Genomic DNA, 15,673 nt, shown 5'->3' on the forward strand with positions numbered 1-15,673 from the left:
TCTCACTCTATTGCCCAGGCTGGAAGGCAGTGGTGCGATCCCAGCTCTCCGCAACCTCTGCCTCCCGGGTCCAAGCAATTCTCCTGCCTCAGCAAAAGTAGCTGGGACTACAGGTACCCACCACCACGCCTGGGTCATTTTTGTATTTTTAGTAGAGACAGGGTTTCTCCATGTTGGTCAGGATGGTCTCGAACTCCCGACCTCAGGTGATCCGCCCGCCTCGGCCTCCCAAAGTGCTGGGATTACAGGCGTGAGCCACCGCGACCGGCCTCCATTAACGCTTTATAATGGATGAGTGAAGGTTCCTGTCAAGCAATGTCAGGGCGCTTCCCGGGCATCTGGAGACCCAGAGAGCGCAGCGGCTGCGTGGGCGCCTCCCCGACCCGGACTGGGCCGATCTGGCCGAGCCGAGCGGGGCCGAGCGGGGCCGAATGAAGCCGAGCGGAGCCGAGCCTGGCCGGCCGAGTCCGCCACATTCCCACAATCCCGGGCGGCCCCGCCCCGGCTCCCGGCTGCGCGTCCCCCTTCCCACGTCGGCGCAACCAAACCCGCGGGCCCCCCGCCCTCGCCCCGCCCCGCCCCTTTCGCGCCCGCCGAAGCCCCGCCCAGGCCGCTAGTCCCGCCCCCACGGTGGGCGCGCGTGGCCGCCGGCCCCTCCCATTGGCCACACCGTCTGCCTGTCGCGGGCTGCGCTCCCAGCCTGCTAGGTTGTCCGGCGCTGTCGCTCGGTTGCGGCGGCTGCGGTTGGCGGTGGCTGCGGCGGCGGCGCGGGCTAAGTGCGGCCGCGCGGGAGTCCGCGGCTGGCGCGGCCCGAGCAGGGACCCGGCGGCTCGCCAGGCGGCGGCCGAGGCGGGGCGGGCCGGCCCGGGGCCGAGGGCCGGGGGCCGAGGCCGGAGGGCCGCGGCGGGCGGCGGCCGAGGCGGCTCCGGCCAGGGCCGGGCCAGGGACCGGGGGGCGGCGGCGGGGAGTCGGCCGCGGCGGCCGGGGCCGGGACGATGACTCTGGAGTCCATGATGGCGTGTTGCCTGAGCGATGAGGTGAAGGAGTCCAAGCGGATCAACGCCGAGATCGAGAAGCAGCTGCGGCGGGACAAGCGCGACGCCCGGCGCGAGCTCAAGCTGCTGCTGCTCGGTGAGTGCGGCCCCCGGGCCTGCCGGCTGCGGGCCCTGCCCTGCCTGTGTCCGCCCTGCCTGTCCGGGTCGGGCTGGGACCCTCTGGGGTCAGCCCTGCCTTTGCCGTCCGGGTTGCGGGACCCTCCGGGGTCAGCCTTGCCTGTGCCTTCCCTGCCTGTCCGGATCGCGGGACCCTCGAGGGTCAGCCCTGCCTGTGCCTGCCCGGCCTGTCCGGGTCGGGGCGGGGCCCTCCGGGGTCAGCCCTGCCTGTGTCGTCCAGGTCGGCCCGGGACCCTCCCGGTTCAGCCCTGCCTTTGCTGTGTAGGTCGGCACCTGGGACCCTCCGAGGTCAGCTCCGGGCCCCAGATTCCTTTGGGGTCAGCCTCTGCCTTAACTGTTCATATTGGCACCTGGGATCCCGGGGTCAGCCCCTGTCTGTGCTGTTCACGTTGCCTCCAGGGACCCTCGGGCGTCAGCCCCTGTCTGTGCTGTCTGGATCAGGCCCGGGATCCCTCCTAGGTCAGCTCCCAGTTTCTGCCGCCACATTGGGCCTCCAGGACTCCAAGATTTGCCTTGTGTCACTTCTCAAGGGACCAGCCCCTCCCTGCTCAGGGACCCTCTGACCTTACCCCACCTGAGTACCCACCCCTCGCTACCCCTTCAGGGCCAGACCTTTGGGCTGTAACCCACAGGGCATACTCACCCCTCACTTCTCAGGGCCCCGCGTTGACCCTTCCCTCCAGGTAGAGCCCTGTACCCTCCATGCAGGCCCCATACACCCCCCAAAGACTCCTCCGTGTCCCCTAACCCCCCATTCCCTTCAGGGCCATTCTCCTGCCTTCCTGTTCCGGGAAACCCCATAGTCCTCTTGGCTGGAAAGCGCCCTGTGGGAAAAAGACAGGGTTCTGCTCAGCTGAGGGTGGGGCGATTGACACCTGAGGGAGCCTTTGCTTGTTGTCCGAAGCAGCTGTCTCGGCAGCCTCCCCCGCCGCCTTCCTTAGAGTCTTGGTGGGAGCCACACTGAGTCCCCGTTGGGAGCAGGCCCCCACCTCCCGGCTCCTCCCCACCGTCCTGGAGAAGGTTTGCTGCTGAACCTCCTTCTCCCCAAGGCACGCCTGCTGCAGGGAGCCAGTCGGGCCAGCTGTAAAGTGTTGTCACCCCAAATAAGGGTCCCTGCAGTCGTTTACAAAACAGAAAGCTCTTGCCCTGCCCCGCCCCTGCCCTCCCGAGCTCCTAGGTTAGCTCCTGGCCTGGGGGCGGGGGGCAGGGGCGGTGGGGAAGGTCAGAAATGGGTGCAGAGGCAGCAGGGACGGAGGAGGGGGTGTGCTGGTGGCGGTAGCTCCTGGGGAGGAGGCAGGTTGGGTGCTGTGTGGGGAACACGGTTGCCTCTCTCCTGCTGTGACCCTCTTGCGGCCTCCATGTCCCCGGTTAGAGAAGTGCCTTGGATGAAATGCCCTCCTGATTTTTTTCCCCAAACTTGTGTTTTGATTTACCTAAGGGGTCTGAAGTGGGCCGTCTTTCCAGGGGACACGGGTAGGCAGAGCCCGCGTAGTGGCCCCTTGCACAGAGTGGCACTGACTGGCTTTTGTAGTGGGTCATGGACTTTGTTTGGATGGAGGGGAGTTAGGAATTACTGGTGTCATAAAGATCTTACCAGATGGCCTTGCTCTGTGGCTCTGTGACCTCCCGAATCCCCGCCACCTTTTCCGCGTGCACCCAGGCTTCTGTGCCTGCACTTTGGACTTGAGATTGACACGGGGTTCAAGGACGAAGGTCAGGGGCTCCCGTGTCTGCAGCCTTGGCTGCTTGGAGCAAGTCTGGAAGTGATTCGGCCCCTTCCTGCATCCTCTGTGCAGTGTCCAACTGTGGCCCGGGGTGTCTGCTGCAGGAGCACCTGTGTCTGCAGCCCCGCCCCTCCCACTCTGTGAGCTGGAAGTTGACCCCTATCAGCTGGTAAGATGGGAGGCTGCTGTCAGGCTCAGGGCCAGGCGGGGCAGATAGGGCAGTGACGAAGACGTGAGCTTATGTACGACCCAAGGAGGACGGGTGTCAGTGCCACGTAGAGGGCCAGGGGCTGCCAGGGGATTGGAAGGGCTTCACACTCTAGGTGTTGGGGCCAGGGACCCCTCTGGGAATCTGATGCGACAGGCCCTCAGAAAACTTCCCCTCCAAGCAACCTTGCGTCCCAGCTGGAGGGCCCCTTGCTGGGAGGACTTTGACCACCTGAGGTCCAGGGGCTGGGGCTCCAGGGTACAGGAGAGGGGACCTCTGTCAGGCTCCCTGCCTGCTTGTGGGAACTCATTCCACTCTCCCAGGAGGCCAGCCCCGAACTTGCGATTGCCCCTGTTTTTCAGGGAGCAGCGGGAGGGTGGGGCCGAGGCTCCCCAGGAGGAAGGGGCTGTTGGGCTGCAGCAGGTGGCTGTGGTGCCTGCAGCCCATGGAATGTTCAGAGACCTCTGGGCGGAGGTCCTAGTGCTCCGCAGGAGGCCCAGTCAAGCTGGGTCTGCCTCTCCCTAGAATTCTTTCCTCCCCTGCCCCTGCCCCTGCCCCTTAGCAGTGGGGGCTCCATCCCTCCATCTCCCCTATGGCTCCCGTGCAGCGTTGTGGAGTGGATGTCGGGGAGGGAGGCAGGGGCCTGCCACCGCACCCCTGTGGCATCTGCCGCCCAGGAGGGTCTCGTTTATGTGGGCGGTGCTGGTTCCTTCCAGGCTTGGGGGCAGCAGGGCTCCGGGACTCTGCCCTGACTTCTGGGTTTGCAACCAGGTGGAGCATGTGCTGGAAGAACGCGGTGTCTGCTTGCTCTCATCCACTGCCTCCCTGGGGCTGCACACGGCCTGTGAGGTCGGTCAGCCTGGCGAGGACGTTCCATGCCCTGTTTTTGGGGTCGGGAGGGACCTCATGGAGGTCCCTAGAGCTGGACGGGGCTCGCTGCTGTGCCGCCTCCCTCGTGGTGGCTAAAATGTGCTGTTCACGCCTCAAATGGGCCTCTCCGTTAACACACACAGGTCTCCCCAGGGCCCTGTGCACATTGGACCTGATCGGTCTCTGGGGTGGGGCCGCCCTGGGCACTGCAGGGTGCTGAGCAGCGTCCGAAGCCTCCACCCACTCCTCGCCAGGAGTGCTCCCAAGTCGTGACAACCACAGATGTCTCCAGACAGTGCCCATTGTCCCTTGGGGGGCACGTTGCCCCCATTTGAGACCGTTTACTGTGTGGTAGCATACGATGTAAAATGCTTGTGGCAAAGCCGAGGGATAATCAGTGCAAATTATTTTCACAGAAGTTTTCATGAGTGCTTATAGAGTCTTTTTCTATGCACAATCAAAGCCGTGTGTGTGTGAATTCGCTACTCGGTGTATGCAAGGGTGTGTATGCATATATTGTTTTATACCCGGGGTATTCCGGGTTTGTCCTTATGAACACGTCTGTCGATGGTGGTGACAGCTGTGGATGGGAACAGGAGTGGTGAGAGTGTACTGTGCGCTTAGCGCACACGCTGCTCCGGCCTCCATGCCGCGCCGCCGCCATCCCAGGGTCCGCCCTGTGGCCTGGAGAACTCTTGCAGGCCCCGCCAGGAGCTCTTGGATCTGGGTTCCCATTCCCCAGGCCCGCTGGGCCTCTGCCTCTCACGGGCAGCCCTTGGCTGTTAGGTTTCCGTCTCACTGGTAAACTGTGGAGGGGCCCCCCCGTAGAGTTCCTTGTGGCAGGTTTGTGGTTGGAAACGTGGGGACTTCCATGGGAATGCCTGTTCCCGGGGCCAGAGGCTGCTAGTGAGGCTGAGCCGGAGTGGCTCCAGGCTTTCTAAATAAAGCAGGATGGTTAGTTCCGGAGGCTTCCTGTCCGGCCTGCGCCGGCCCCCACGGGCAGTGACAAGGCCCGGGATCCAGCATGGGGTGCGGTGGCCCCACGGGAAGGGCCGGGCCTCTGTTGGCCCAGTGTTGGGAGGCGTGGAGCGTGGCCTCTGGCGCCTGGCAGGGTGGCTGTGCCGTGTCCCAGAGGACTCTGGGAGCAGGAAGCGCCCTTGGATGGCCTCGTCCAACCTTGACTTCCCAAGCCCGAGCCCAGGCTGGGGAGACGTGGGGACTCGGTCCAGGCCTGCTCTCACGTCCTCTGCGTTTATATGTAATCAGTTATGATGACTGTGGCTGAAAGGGTCTGCTTTGCCCGGGCCTGGTCCGGGAAGCTCCGTGGAGCTTCCGCCCGAGCCTCCTGCCCGGCTCTGCCGGTGCTGCGGTGAGAGCGGAGGAAGTGCTTCCCTCCGAGATTTAACCACGAGAGGTTTCACTTTCTGAGTCTTGTGGTGGAGCCTGTCTCTGTCTGGCACCGGGACCCTGGGCAGCACGGGGAGGATGCCCTGGCATCAGGAGGTTGGAGAGGTGTGTGGTGGAGTCTGACGGATCTTAAGAGGGGCGCTCGCGGAGCCCTCTCGGCCCTACCCTGTAGACAGAGCTGGTACCTGGCGCCCCTTCTGGGTCCCCAGCAGGGCTCTGTTCTCCCCGCTGGGCACCCCAACTTGTGAGTGGAGGATGGGAAGCCTCGTGTGGCTTGCCCACCTAGGTGAATGAGAGCGGTGGATGCGATTACGGGCGGCCAGGGGCTCTGGGAAGGCCCACGTGCAGGGTCATTATTTGATTGAAATTAAGTCCTTTCGCAGAACCGGGATCCTAAGTGCCAGGTTGCTGGCGTGCGGGTGGTTGCAGGCGCATGTAGCTCCTGCCGCCAGGCCCTGCGTGGAGCATTCCCCCCGTCCCGGGGAGCGTCCCACTGTCTGTCCTCCGTAGGGCACCTGGCAGGTCTTCAGGACTGTCTGGAATTGGCTGTCCTGGATCCAGACTCTTGCTGTCATCTGGGCTTGGGCACATTCCTCGCCCGTCAGGATGTCTGTGGTCCAGTCTCCCACCCTCCATCTGTACTCCCTGCCTCTGGGTCAGAAACCTCTGATGGTCTCTGCTGTGGGGATTCCTGGTCCAGCCTGGCCTCCTGCGGCTGACAGGCGCTCTCAGGACAGCACGGGTAGGTGGCACCTCGGGCCATCTGCAGGGCCTGGGAGCAGTGTGGTGTCTGGGTCAGGTGCGTGGCCTGGGGAGACTCAGGTTCAGAGCCCACCCCTGCTACTTGCGACTGTGGGACTTCAGGTCTGTGCCTCAGTTTCCTGAGGGGGCGGTGGGGTGAGGACTTAGTGGTGCTCCCCATTCCACTGCAAGTGGGCACCTGCCGAATGCTGGCTGCTGCGCCCGCTGCCGGCGTGGTGACATCGTGTCGCGCCCACAGCACCTGGCGTGTGTGGCACATACTGGATGTTCCGTGAGAAACTGCTCTGTTGGGGATCCCGCCCGGGATCTGGGATCTGGGATCTGGGATCTGGGATCTGCCTGCAGACACCGTGGTGAGGACTCCCCAGCTTCAGCTCCGTGGATGTTTGGCACTGGATCACTCTCTGGGGTAGGGCTGTCCTGGGCACTGCGGGATACTGAGCAGCGTCCCTGGCCTCCTCCCACTCCAGGCCAGGAGCACCCCCCAGTTGTGACAACCACAGATGTCCCCAGACATTGCCCAGTGTCCCTGGGAGCAGGACCCCCGACCTATGTGTCTTAGCATCCCCCGTCCCTTCTCGTGGTCATTGTCAGTTATGTGTCCTTGGTTCCCTGCTTTCCTGCCCATGTCACTGAGCTGTGCAGGCCTCAGAGATGCTTGGCGAGTGACCATCATTGGCTGACTGAAGGCAGATCACGCAGGGAAGTGGAGAGGAGTGGCCCAGTACTGCTCAACGCCCTGCAGGCTGGCCTGGTGCACGCCAGGGATCTCTGCTGGGGCAGGCTCGGTTGCCACCTGCCTGTGGCCTCTGCACCGGGCAGAAGGGGTCCTCGAGGACAGTGCGCAGCTGGCTCAGAAGCTCCTCCCTGAGTCCCGCCTGTGGCCTGGGCTGCCCTGGGCCGACCAGCACTGGGCAGTGGGGGCACACTGGAGGGAGCCAGGGGCGAGTCATTTCCCTCTCCCAGCCTCAGTTTCCCCATCGGTCACTTGGGAAAAATGTTCTTCCCCCTGTAGGATTGTTGAAGGATTGAATGAGATGAGGCCAGTGCAGCAGACAGCAGGGAGGGAGCCCTCTTGTCCCCTGTGGCCGCCTTTCCTGCTGGCTGCTTTGCACCGAAAAGCTTCGAGTAACCCTGGGCGGTGGTGCTCCCTGGATGGCATCCACACGGGGACCCCAAGGCCTGGGAGGCTCCAGGAGGGACGGTGCCGGCCCAGGTTTTTGTCCCCGTCTGACTGCAGAGTTGGTGCTCTGGGTACCGCACCGTCTGGCGGTCCAGGCTCCTTTTTCTCTTCTGTCAAAGCTGTGGGGTCACACTGATGTTTCAGGGTACCTGCAGGGATGGAGTGGGATGGGGGGCTGAGGGGTATGGTCAAACTGGAGGGCGCTGTGTCTGTTGCCATGGTTAACCGCGTCCACACTGATGGGTGCTGGGCCCTGCCACCGAGCGGCCTGCGGAGACGTGGCTGTTCTGTTGCCTGTCCTAATCCCCAGGGGCTGTGGGGCCGGGTCTGAGCTGTGGGATGAATGAAGCCCCCAGGGTTGTAGTGGGGCCGCCGCAGCCCCAGGCTGTGGGATGAATGAAGCAGCCCTTCAGTCAGTGGCACCCGCGCCGGTTTGCTCGGCCTCGGTCCTACTGGATGGGGCGAGGGTTGACCAGTCAGGCACGTGCTGCTGGCCTGGGCAGGTGTCTGGAGAGGGGCCCTGGGCCTCTGGACTCCCGCCCTTCCCCCATCAGCGATCTCATCCCAGACTCCTTGGCGATGGTCATTGAGCTGGGCAGGGGCAGGGGTCTGTCCCTGTCCCCAGGTGGAGATGTTCAGACCAGTGCCCACAACTGGATTAGATGGGCTGGGCAGGGCTGGGCAAGGCTGGGACCCAGGCTCTCGGGGGGCTTCAGTAAGGGCTGTGGTAAGACCCAGCGTGTGAGGAGAGGGGAGCTCAGAAATTTTGTGGCCAGTGCGGTGGCTCATGCCTGTAATCCAAGCACTTTGAGAGGCCGAGTCAGGCAGATCACTCGATTCCAGGAGTTCGAGACCAGCCTGGGCAACATAGTGAAACCCCCGTCTCTACTAAAAATGCAAAAAAATTAGCCAGACTTGGTGGTATGCACCTGTAGTCCCAGCTGCCTGGGTGGCTAAGGTGGGAGGGTCACTTGAGTCCACGAGGCAGAGGTTGCAGTGAGCCAAGATTGCACCACTGCACTCCAGCCTGGACGACCGAGGGACAGACTGTCTCAAAAAAAAGAATAGAAAACGTGGGTGAGTGACACCAACCACTTCCGGTGGGGAGGGTCACTCCCACTTGGGAACCAGTCTGTATGGAGGCCTCCGCTGGAATAGAACAAGGTGGCATGGCCCCTGGCCGGCGAGGGGCAGTTGGTGTCTGCACCTTTGAGGCACCTGGGGACTCTGCTGCTGTGGAGATGGGACTGGGTTCCAGTCCAGAGGCTGTCCTGCCATCGCTGCCCCTGGCTGTCACGCCCCACCTGGGGTAGTGCATTTCGTGGTGGCTCATTCTTGAGCCTCAGCAGTGGGGCCAGCTGGGTGCCCTTCCTCTCTCAGGGCGCCCTGCCTGAGGGTGCGTGCTGGAACAGAGAGCACGCCCTGGGCTGCCGGCAATAAGCTGTGGAACCGGGAGAACCAAGTCTGTTCAGGCCCTGCAGTGAGGGGTTGTGGGACTTCAGGGAGGCCACTTGACCGCTCTGTGCCTCAGTTTCCCCTCCAGTCAGTCCGGCGCTGAGGTGCTGTCTACCTCCTGGGGTTCTGAGACGGAAGCGGGGCAGGCATGAGGCCCCTTGTGAAGCTGGATGAGGGACGTCTGTCCTCCGCTGCAGGAGGGCTGCCGCTCCTCGGGCCCCTGCGTCAGGTTGGTGCCTGGCTCTGATCCCACACCCGCTGGCACAGCTCGTGGTCAGGGTTAGATTTCCAGGCTGTTTCCAGGAGCCGGGATCATAGGCACACGCATGCACACGCGTGGGCCACCACCGACCCACCTTCTCATGGGAGCTGATGCGCGGTCGTGTGACTTCCCCGGGTGGGGCCCTGCGGCTCTGGCCTTGCTCGCGGTGTGTGCACTGGCCTGGGCCTCCCCACAGCCCTGTGGGGGCTTCCTGCCTTCTCGGCCCACATCGCACCGTCTTGGGCACTGTGGGGCTCGGCTCAGGCGTCGTAGGCGGGAAGCAGCCTGGAACCCTGGAAGTCTGGCTCCCAGGTGTTGGCTCCCAGGTGCTGGCTCCCAGGTCTCAGCCCTGCCACTAGGGTCATGGGTTACTTACTTGAATCTTTTTATGTAATTTTTATTTTTATTTGTTGTTTGTTTATTTATTTATTTATTTTTGAGACAGAGTGTCACTTTGTCGCTTAGGCTGGAGTGCAGTGGTGCAATCTCTGCTCACTGCAACCTCTGCTTCCTGGGTTCAAGTGATTCTCCTGCCTCAGCCTCCCCAGTAGCTGGGACTACAGGCGCCCACCACCATGCCCGGCTAATTTTTGTATTTTTAGTAGAGATGCGGTTTCTCCATGTTGGTCAGGCTGGTCTCAAACTCCTGACCTCAGGTGATCCATCTGCGTCGGCCTTTCACAGTGCTGGGATGACAGGTGTGAGCCACTGTGTGTGTGAGCACGGCCTTGAATCTTTTTTTTTTTTTCGAGACAAGGTCTTACTTGTCATCCAGACTGGAGTGCAGTGGTACAATCTCAGCTCATTGCAACCTCTGTCTCTTGGGTTCAATTGATTCTCGTGCCTCAGCCTCCTGAGTAGTTGGGATTACAGGCGCCTACTGCCACACCCAGCTAATTTTTTTTTGTAAATTTTTTTTTTTTTTTTTTTGAGATGGAGTCTCTCTCTGTCACCCAGGCTGGAGTGCAGTGGCGTGATCTCAGCTCAATGCGAGCTCCGCCTCCCGGGTTCACGCCATTCTCCTGCCTCAGCCTCCCCAGTAGCTGGGACTACAGGCGCCCACCACCTCACCCGGCTAATTTTTTGTATTTTTAGTAGAGATGGAGTTTCACCGTGTTAGCCAGGATGGTCTCGATCTCCTGACCTCATGATCCGCCCTCCTCGGCCTCCCAAAGTGCTGGGATCACAGGCGTGAGCCACCGCGCCTGGCCATTTTTGTAAATTTTTTGGTAGGGATGGGGTTTCACCATGTTGGCAAGGCTGGTCTCGAGCTCCTGATCTCAAATGATCCACCTGCCTCGGCCTCCCAAAGTGCTGGGATTACAGGCGGGAGCCTCCGTGCCCGGCTTTGAATCTTGAGTGTGAGATAAGTCCCCAGCTCCTGCTCTCCAGGCTGCGCCCTCTTGTGGGGCTTGGAGCCTCCTTTTCTTCCGTCTTCCTTTCCTGTGGTTTGGGGATGTTTGCTGGGAGCCGGGAGGCAGGGTACAGGAGAACCAGGTTCCTCCTGGTTGGCCTCCAGATCTTGGCCAGCGGGTCCAGTCCGGAGGGTAGTTTTCTCCTCTGGAAGCTGGCTTAGTGGGAGCAGCGGGCGGACTCTGGCCCCTCCTAGTGGTGGCGTGCTGAGTGCACCTGAGGGTTGCCTCCTGAAGGCTCCCTAGCATCTGGGGTCCACTGTGGGGCGGCCTGTGGCAGGCTCGCCAGGAACCATGCTTGCAGAGGCAAAGCACCTTGCTTGTGGTCACGTGGGGGCCTCCTGGAGACCTAGACTCCCTCAGGTGTGGGAGATGTGGACTCCATTCTCCCAGGAGCCGTGGCTGGTGACACGCAGTCAGGTCCATCCTGACGGGCAGTGGAGTGCAGGGGACCCGATGGGGACATGAGGGATCCAGCGCCGTGGACCAGGGCCAGGTTCATTCAGTTCGCTCAGGAAACATGTACACAGCGCCTTCTGCGTAGGGGCTAGGGATGCAGGTGGGCAGGGCAGCCACAGCCCCTGCGCTGGGAAGCTGGCGCGGCAGGCTGCAGATGGGGACCGCCACACCTCCCTGAGGAGGGAATGGCAGAGCCACCCTCGAAGGGCCCGTGCTGCGGGGGTGCTGGGCGCTTCCTGAACGCCGGACCTTTGAATTTCTGCAATGGGAGCTCCCCGGGGAATTAGGGAAGGGGAAGGGCCTGATTGAAGGGGTAGTTGATATTTAACCCTGGTGCTGAAGCAGGCGTCGCACACAGCTGCCAGTGCCCGCGGCGGCCTCCTGGGAGGCTGAGCTCACCAGCTCCAGACCCAGCGTGAGGCAGGAACCTGGGGGTCTCACAGCGGGACCCGGCGGTGGGTGCGGCCTCGTGGTGGGGAGGGAGGGTGGGAGGACTTCATGTGAAGCTGGGTTTGACTCGTCACCTGTGGAGTGTGTGCTCCCCCGCCACAGGCAGCGGCCAGGCAGCATCTGCCCTGCAGGACCCTCCCAGCTGCCCTTTTGTGCCGGCCCTGGCTGGACCCCTGGCTGGATCCCCGGCTTCCCCCAGTGTCCTCTTTTGCTAACATTTTGTCGCTGTCTCAGTCAGCTCGGGCTGCTGTGACAATACTGCAGGCACAGTGGCTTATAAACTACCCGAGTTTGTCTCCCATGGTTCTGGAGGCTGGACGTCCAAGATCAAGGTTCTGTGGATTTGGGGGGCGGGTGACGGGGTTGCGCTTCCTGGTACATAGATGGCGACGCTGTGGATTCGGTGTAGGGGGTGGTTGTGTTTCCCGGTTCATAGACGGCGGTACCTTCTTGCCGTGTTCTCACGCGGACGTGATCCCTCCTGGACTCGTCAGTGCACTCACGAAAGAGCCCCCAGAGCTCCACGGCAGAAGGAGCTGATCCGCCTCCCAACACCCCTGCCTTAGGGGTAAGGATTTTAACACAGGAATTTGGGAGGATCACAGACATTCAGTGCTGTGGGTGGGACCATTGGTGCGTTGCCCTGGGGTGGTGGTGTGGTCCGTGGTCCGTTCCTTCCCAGGACTGGGCAGTGGTCCGTTGCGTGGGGTCTTTGCGCCCGTGCACCTGTTGAAGGGCCTGTGGAGCTTTGGCTTTTTGGCTTTTAGGAGAAAAGCTGCTGTGGTGCTTGGTGTGCGGTGAGGAGTGGACAGAAGGCTCTGCCCTGGCGGGTGGCCTGAGATGGGGTGATGAGGGCCAGCAGGGGGCTGTGGACGAGTCCAGAGTGAGGCGGAATCTCGGAGGGGCTCACACATTGTCTCGGGAGGAGTGGGCTGGCGTTTCTTTCCAGTGGGCAGCTGTTGAAGATTTTGGAGCCAAAAGAGCCTTCCAGCTCAGACGTCTTTCAGGAGGAGTGTGGCTGCCGGCGGGGCAGGCTGGCTCAGGGTGGAGCCATGTGGGCTGAGGCCCGAGTTGGGGCTGCTGCTTTGGGGCCACATGGCGGCCGGTCAGGTGGGAACGAGCCTCTGCTGACCAGGATCTTTAATGTGGAGCCCCAGCCGCGGGGTGTGAGGGCTCAGGCAGGACCCAGGCCTTCAGACATGGGGTCTGCTCTGCAGGAACCCCTGCATCCCAGCTGCAAGGTGCTGTGTGACGGGAGGCGGCAGCAGCTGGGTTGGCGCAGGGAGACAGGGCGACTTGAAAAGCAGGCTGGGGCCAAAGCATCTTGAAAACCCGAACCTAGTGGCGTGGCCTGGCTTGAGTGCTGTCCAGAGCCTCGCCCTTGGCCCCTGCACGGCCAGGCTTAACAGTGGCCAGCACCTCAGGGCCACCAGAGGCCCGGGGCCACCTGGCCTGGCTTGGCTTCCAGTGGCCCAGAGCTCCTGCTGGGCTCCTGCCCCGCTCTGTGGCCGCTCCTGGCTTTAGTGGGTTACGTGGGGGACACGGGTGGCTTCCACCCAGTGTGAGTGGTGCACATGGCTTAACACGCAGCTGCGTAGCTGTGTATGGGCTGCATGTGTGTGTACATGTCCATACGTGTGTGCATACATGCATGTGTGCACGCAGTGTGCATGTGTGCTGAGGTACATGCACACACACGTGTGCATTGTGTGCATGTATGCACATTCATGCATATATATGTGTGCACGCAGGGGTGCATGGGTTTGAACCGCCTCCCACCCCATCCGTGTACCCATATTGCCTCTGCAGAGCTCCATGGGGGTCCTTGGCCAGCCAGGGCTGTGGTTGTCATTTTTGCCTTCCTTACGAAACCCAAAACAGGCTGGGCGCAGTGGCTCCCAGCACTTTGGGAGGCCGAGGCGAGTGGATCACCTGAGGTCACGAATTTGAGACCAGCCTGACCAACATGGAGAAACACCACCTCTACTAAAAATACAAAATCAGCCGGGTCTGGTGGCGCATGCCTGTAGTCCCAGCGACTCGGGAGGCTGAGGCAGGAGAATCGCTTGAATCCAGGAGGCGGAGGTTGTGGTGAGCCGAGATTATGCTGCTGCACTCCAGCCTGGGCAAAAAGAGCGAAACTCTATCTGCAAAAACAAAACAAAACCCTAAACAGTAGTACCGAGTCAGTTCTCATCTGGGCAGCGACCTCTGGCATTTCAGACTCCTCCTCGGCCGTCTTGGTCTTCCCGGCATCCTCACTGAGAGCTGAGGCTTGCTTTTCTGTTTCATAGTTGAGGTGTTTATGGTCTGAGGGACCTTGTGTGTTGGGTGCAAAGTTACCAAGGGGTGGCGCCTTCTGACAGGAGTGCAGGGCCCTCCTCGCCCCCTGTGCTGTGTGGGGCCTGTGCCGGGGTGCGGGCTTGAGGGTGTGCCGGCCTTGCGTCGGTGTGGCCTTCAGTGTGTGTGAGTGTTTGCTGTTTCCAGGTGCAGCACCCTCCCAAACCAACCCATGGAACAGCCATGTTTTGTAACAGAGTTTTCTTAAACAGAGTCTCATCTGGGGGCAGTCTTGACCCACGGGACACTGGCCGTGTCTGGGGACATCTATGGTTGTCACAGTTCGGGGGGTGCTCCTGAGATGGAGTGGACGGGGGCCAGGGATGCTGCTGAGCACCCCTCGGGGCCCAGCGTTCACACCCGTCAGTAGAGCTGAGGCCGCTCAGATCACATCCCCTCCATGCCACCACCCTTCCCTTCAGGGCGCGGTGAGGGAAGGGCGTGTGGGGGTCCCTCTGGGGAGAAGGTGGTCTCACCTGCACACCCACTCTCACCCCTCGTGTCCCGGAACTTGGGTGGGTTTGACCTTTTGTGGATGAGGTGAGGGCTGGGAGGCGGATCACTGCCTGAGACAGAATCAAAGTCCATTTTCTTTCTTCCGAAAAGGACGCAGCATGGTTGAGAAAAGGACTGGGAGGAGGCAGCTGCCGCTGGGGCTCCCCACTCGGGATGTGTTGGGTGTTCTGTGAGACCCCCCCCCAGGGAACACAGGTGCTGTGAGCAGTTCCTGGGCTTTGTCGAGGGCCTCCCGAAGGCAGCTGTGGCCACTGTGGGACCCACGCAGCCTGTCTCGCCTCCAGGAGCTGCCAGGCGAGGGGGCTTGCGACAGGCACCTGCACAACGATGTCCACTGTGGGCAGCAAGGAAGGTTCCAGAAAGCACAGGAGGGAGACTTGTGTTGGGGCCTCGGGGGCTTTGTGGAGCAGAGGCTGTGAGAGGAAGTGAGCTGGGTCCCAGCACCAGGCAGCCTTCAGGCAGCCGTGATTGGGACAGCACTGTGGGCAGAGGGCACAGCGTGCGACGTGTGTGGAAGTGGGGAGGTGCCAGAAGATTCAGAGACACAGGGTGGTGAAGGTGAGCCTGGAGAGGTGGGCTAGGGGCACGCAGGGAGGGGCGGTGACGCTTGAGTCTCTAGGCCAGCGGGGGCCTCAGCAGGGTTATTACTTGAGTAGGGAGTTGAGGCAGTTTCTTTTTAGAAATTAGAAGTTAGCTATTGTTGTGTAATAGTTTGCAACTTAAATTAACAAAACTTTGCAACTTAAATTAAGAAAACTTACTTCAGATAGTTTCTGAGGGTTGGGAATTTGGGAGCATTTGGTTGCGTGGTCCTGGATTGGGCTCTCTCAGAAGTTGTAGTCACGATACCAGCCAAGCAGGGCCACATCATTCGAAGGCTGGACTGGGGCTGGAGGAGCCTCTCACAGGCTGGCTCCCTCTAGTGGCTGTTGGTGGGAGGCCTCAGTTCCGTGGAGCTGCTGGAGGGTGCTCACAGCAGGGCGGCTGCCTTCCCCAGAGCCCGTGACCCCAGAGGGAGAGCAAGGATGCAGCCCTGTGCCTTTTGTGAACTAGCCTTGGAGATGGCACACTGTCACTTCCATCACATTCTGTTTGCTAGAAGCAGGTCACTAAGTCCAGCCCATCCTCAAGGGGAGGGGAGTTAGCCTCCAGTATTGGAAGGGATGAGCATCAGAGATTTGTGGACACATTGGAAAACCCAGCATTGACATCCCAGCACGTGGGGGTGAAGAAAAGCGGGGAGACGGAGTCTCTGCCCAGGAGGTGACCAGGTAGTGAGAGGCGGAGGCAGGAGATGGGCTGGAGTGAGGACCCCCCTGTCACCCAGAATGCGTGGGGGGCTCATCTGGAGGCTGGGGTGGAGAGACAGCTGGCCACGTGGGCCCCTTTCCCGATAGTTTCTCCAGGCTGACTTGCTGGTCCTTTTGATTGTCTGGGGCCCTGGGACCCTCAG

The 15,673-nt window shown here is 61.6% G+C and overlaps 1 protein-coding gene across 1 annotated transcript in view; it reads left to right on the forward strand.

Annotated features, from left to right (window-relative positions):
* The first annotated feature begins 704 nt into the window (after window positions 1-704).
* The window catches only part of LOC105485659 (G protein subunit alpha 11), a 29,291-nt gene continuing 14,322 nt past the window's right edge, over window positions 705-15,673 (forward strand). The window contains exon 1 of the mRNA XM_011747994.3: window positions 705-1,131. Within this exon, the coding sequence (XP_011746296.2) occupies window positions 996-1,131 (136 nt within the window). The 5' untranslated portion in view covers window positions 705-995. The remainder of the gene's footprint in view (window positions 1,132-15,673) is intronic.

This window comes from Macaca nemestrina, chromosome 20, assembly GCF_043159975.1.
Source record: "Macaca nemestrina isolate mMacNem1 chromosome 20, mMacNem.hap1, whole genome shotgun sequence".
Lineage (NCBI taxonomy): Eukaryota > Metazoa > Chordata > Mammalia > Primates > Cercopithecidae > Macaca > Macaca nemestrina.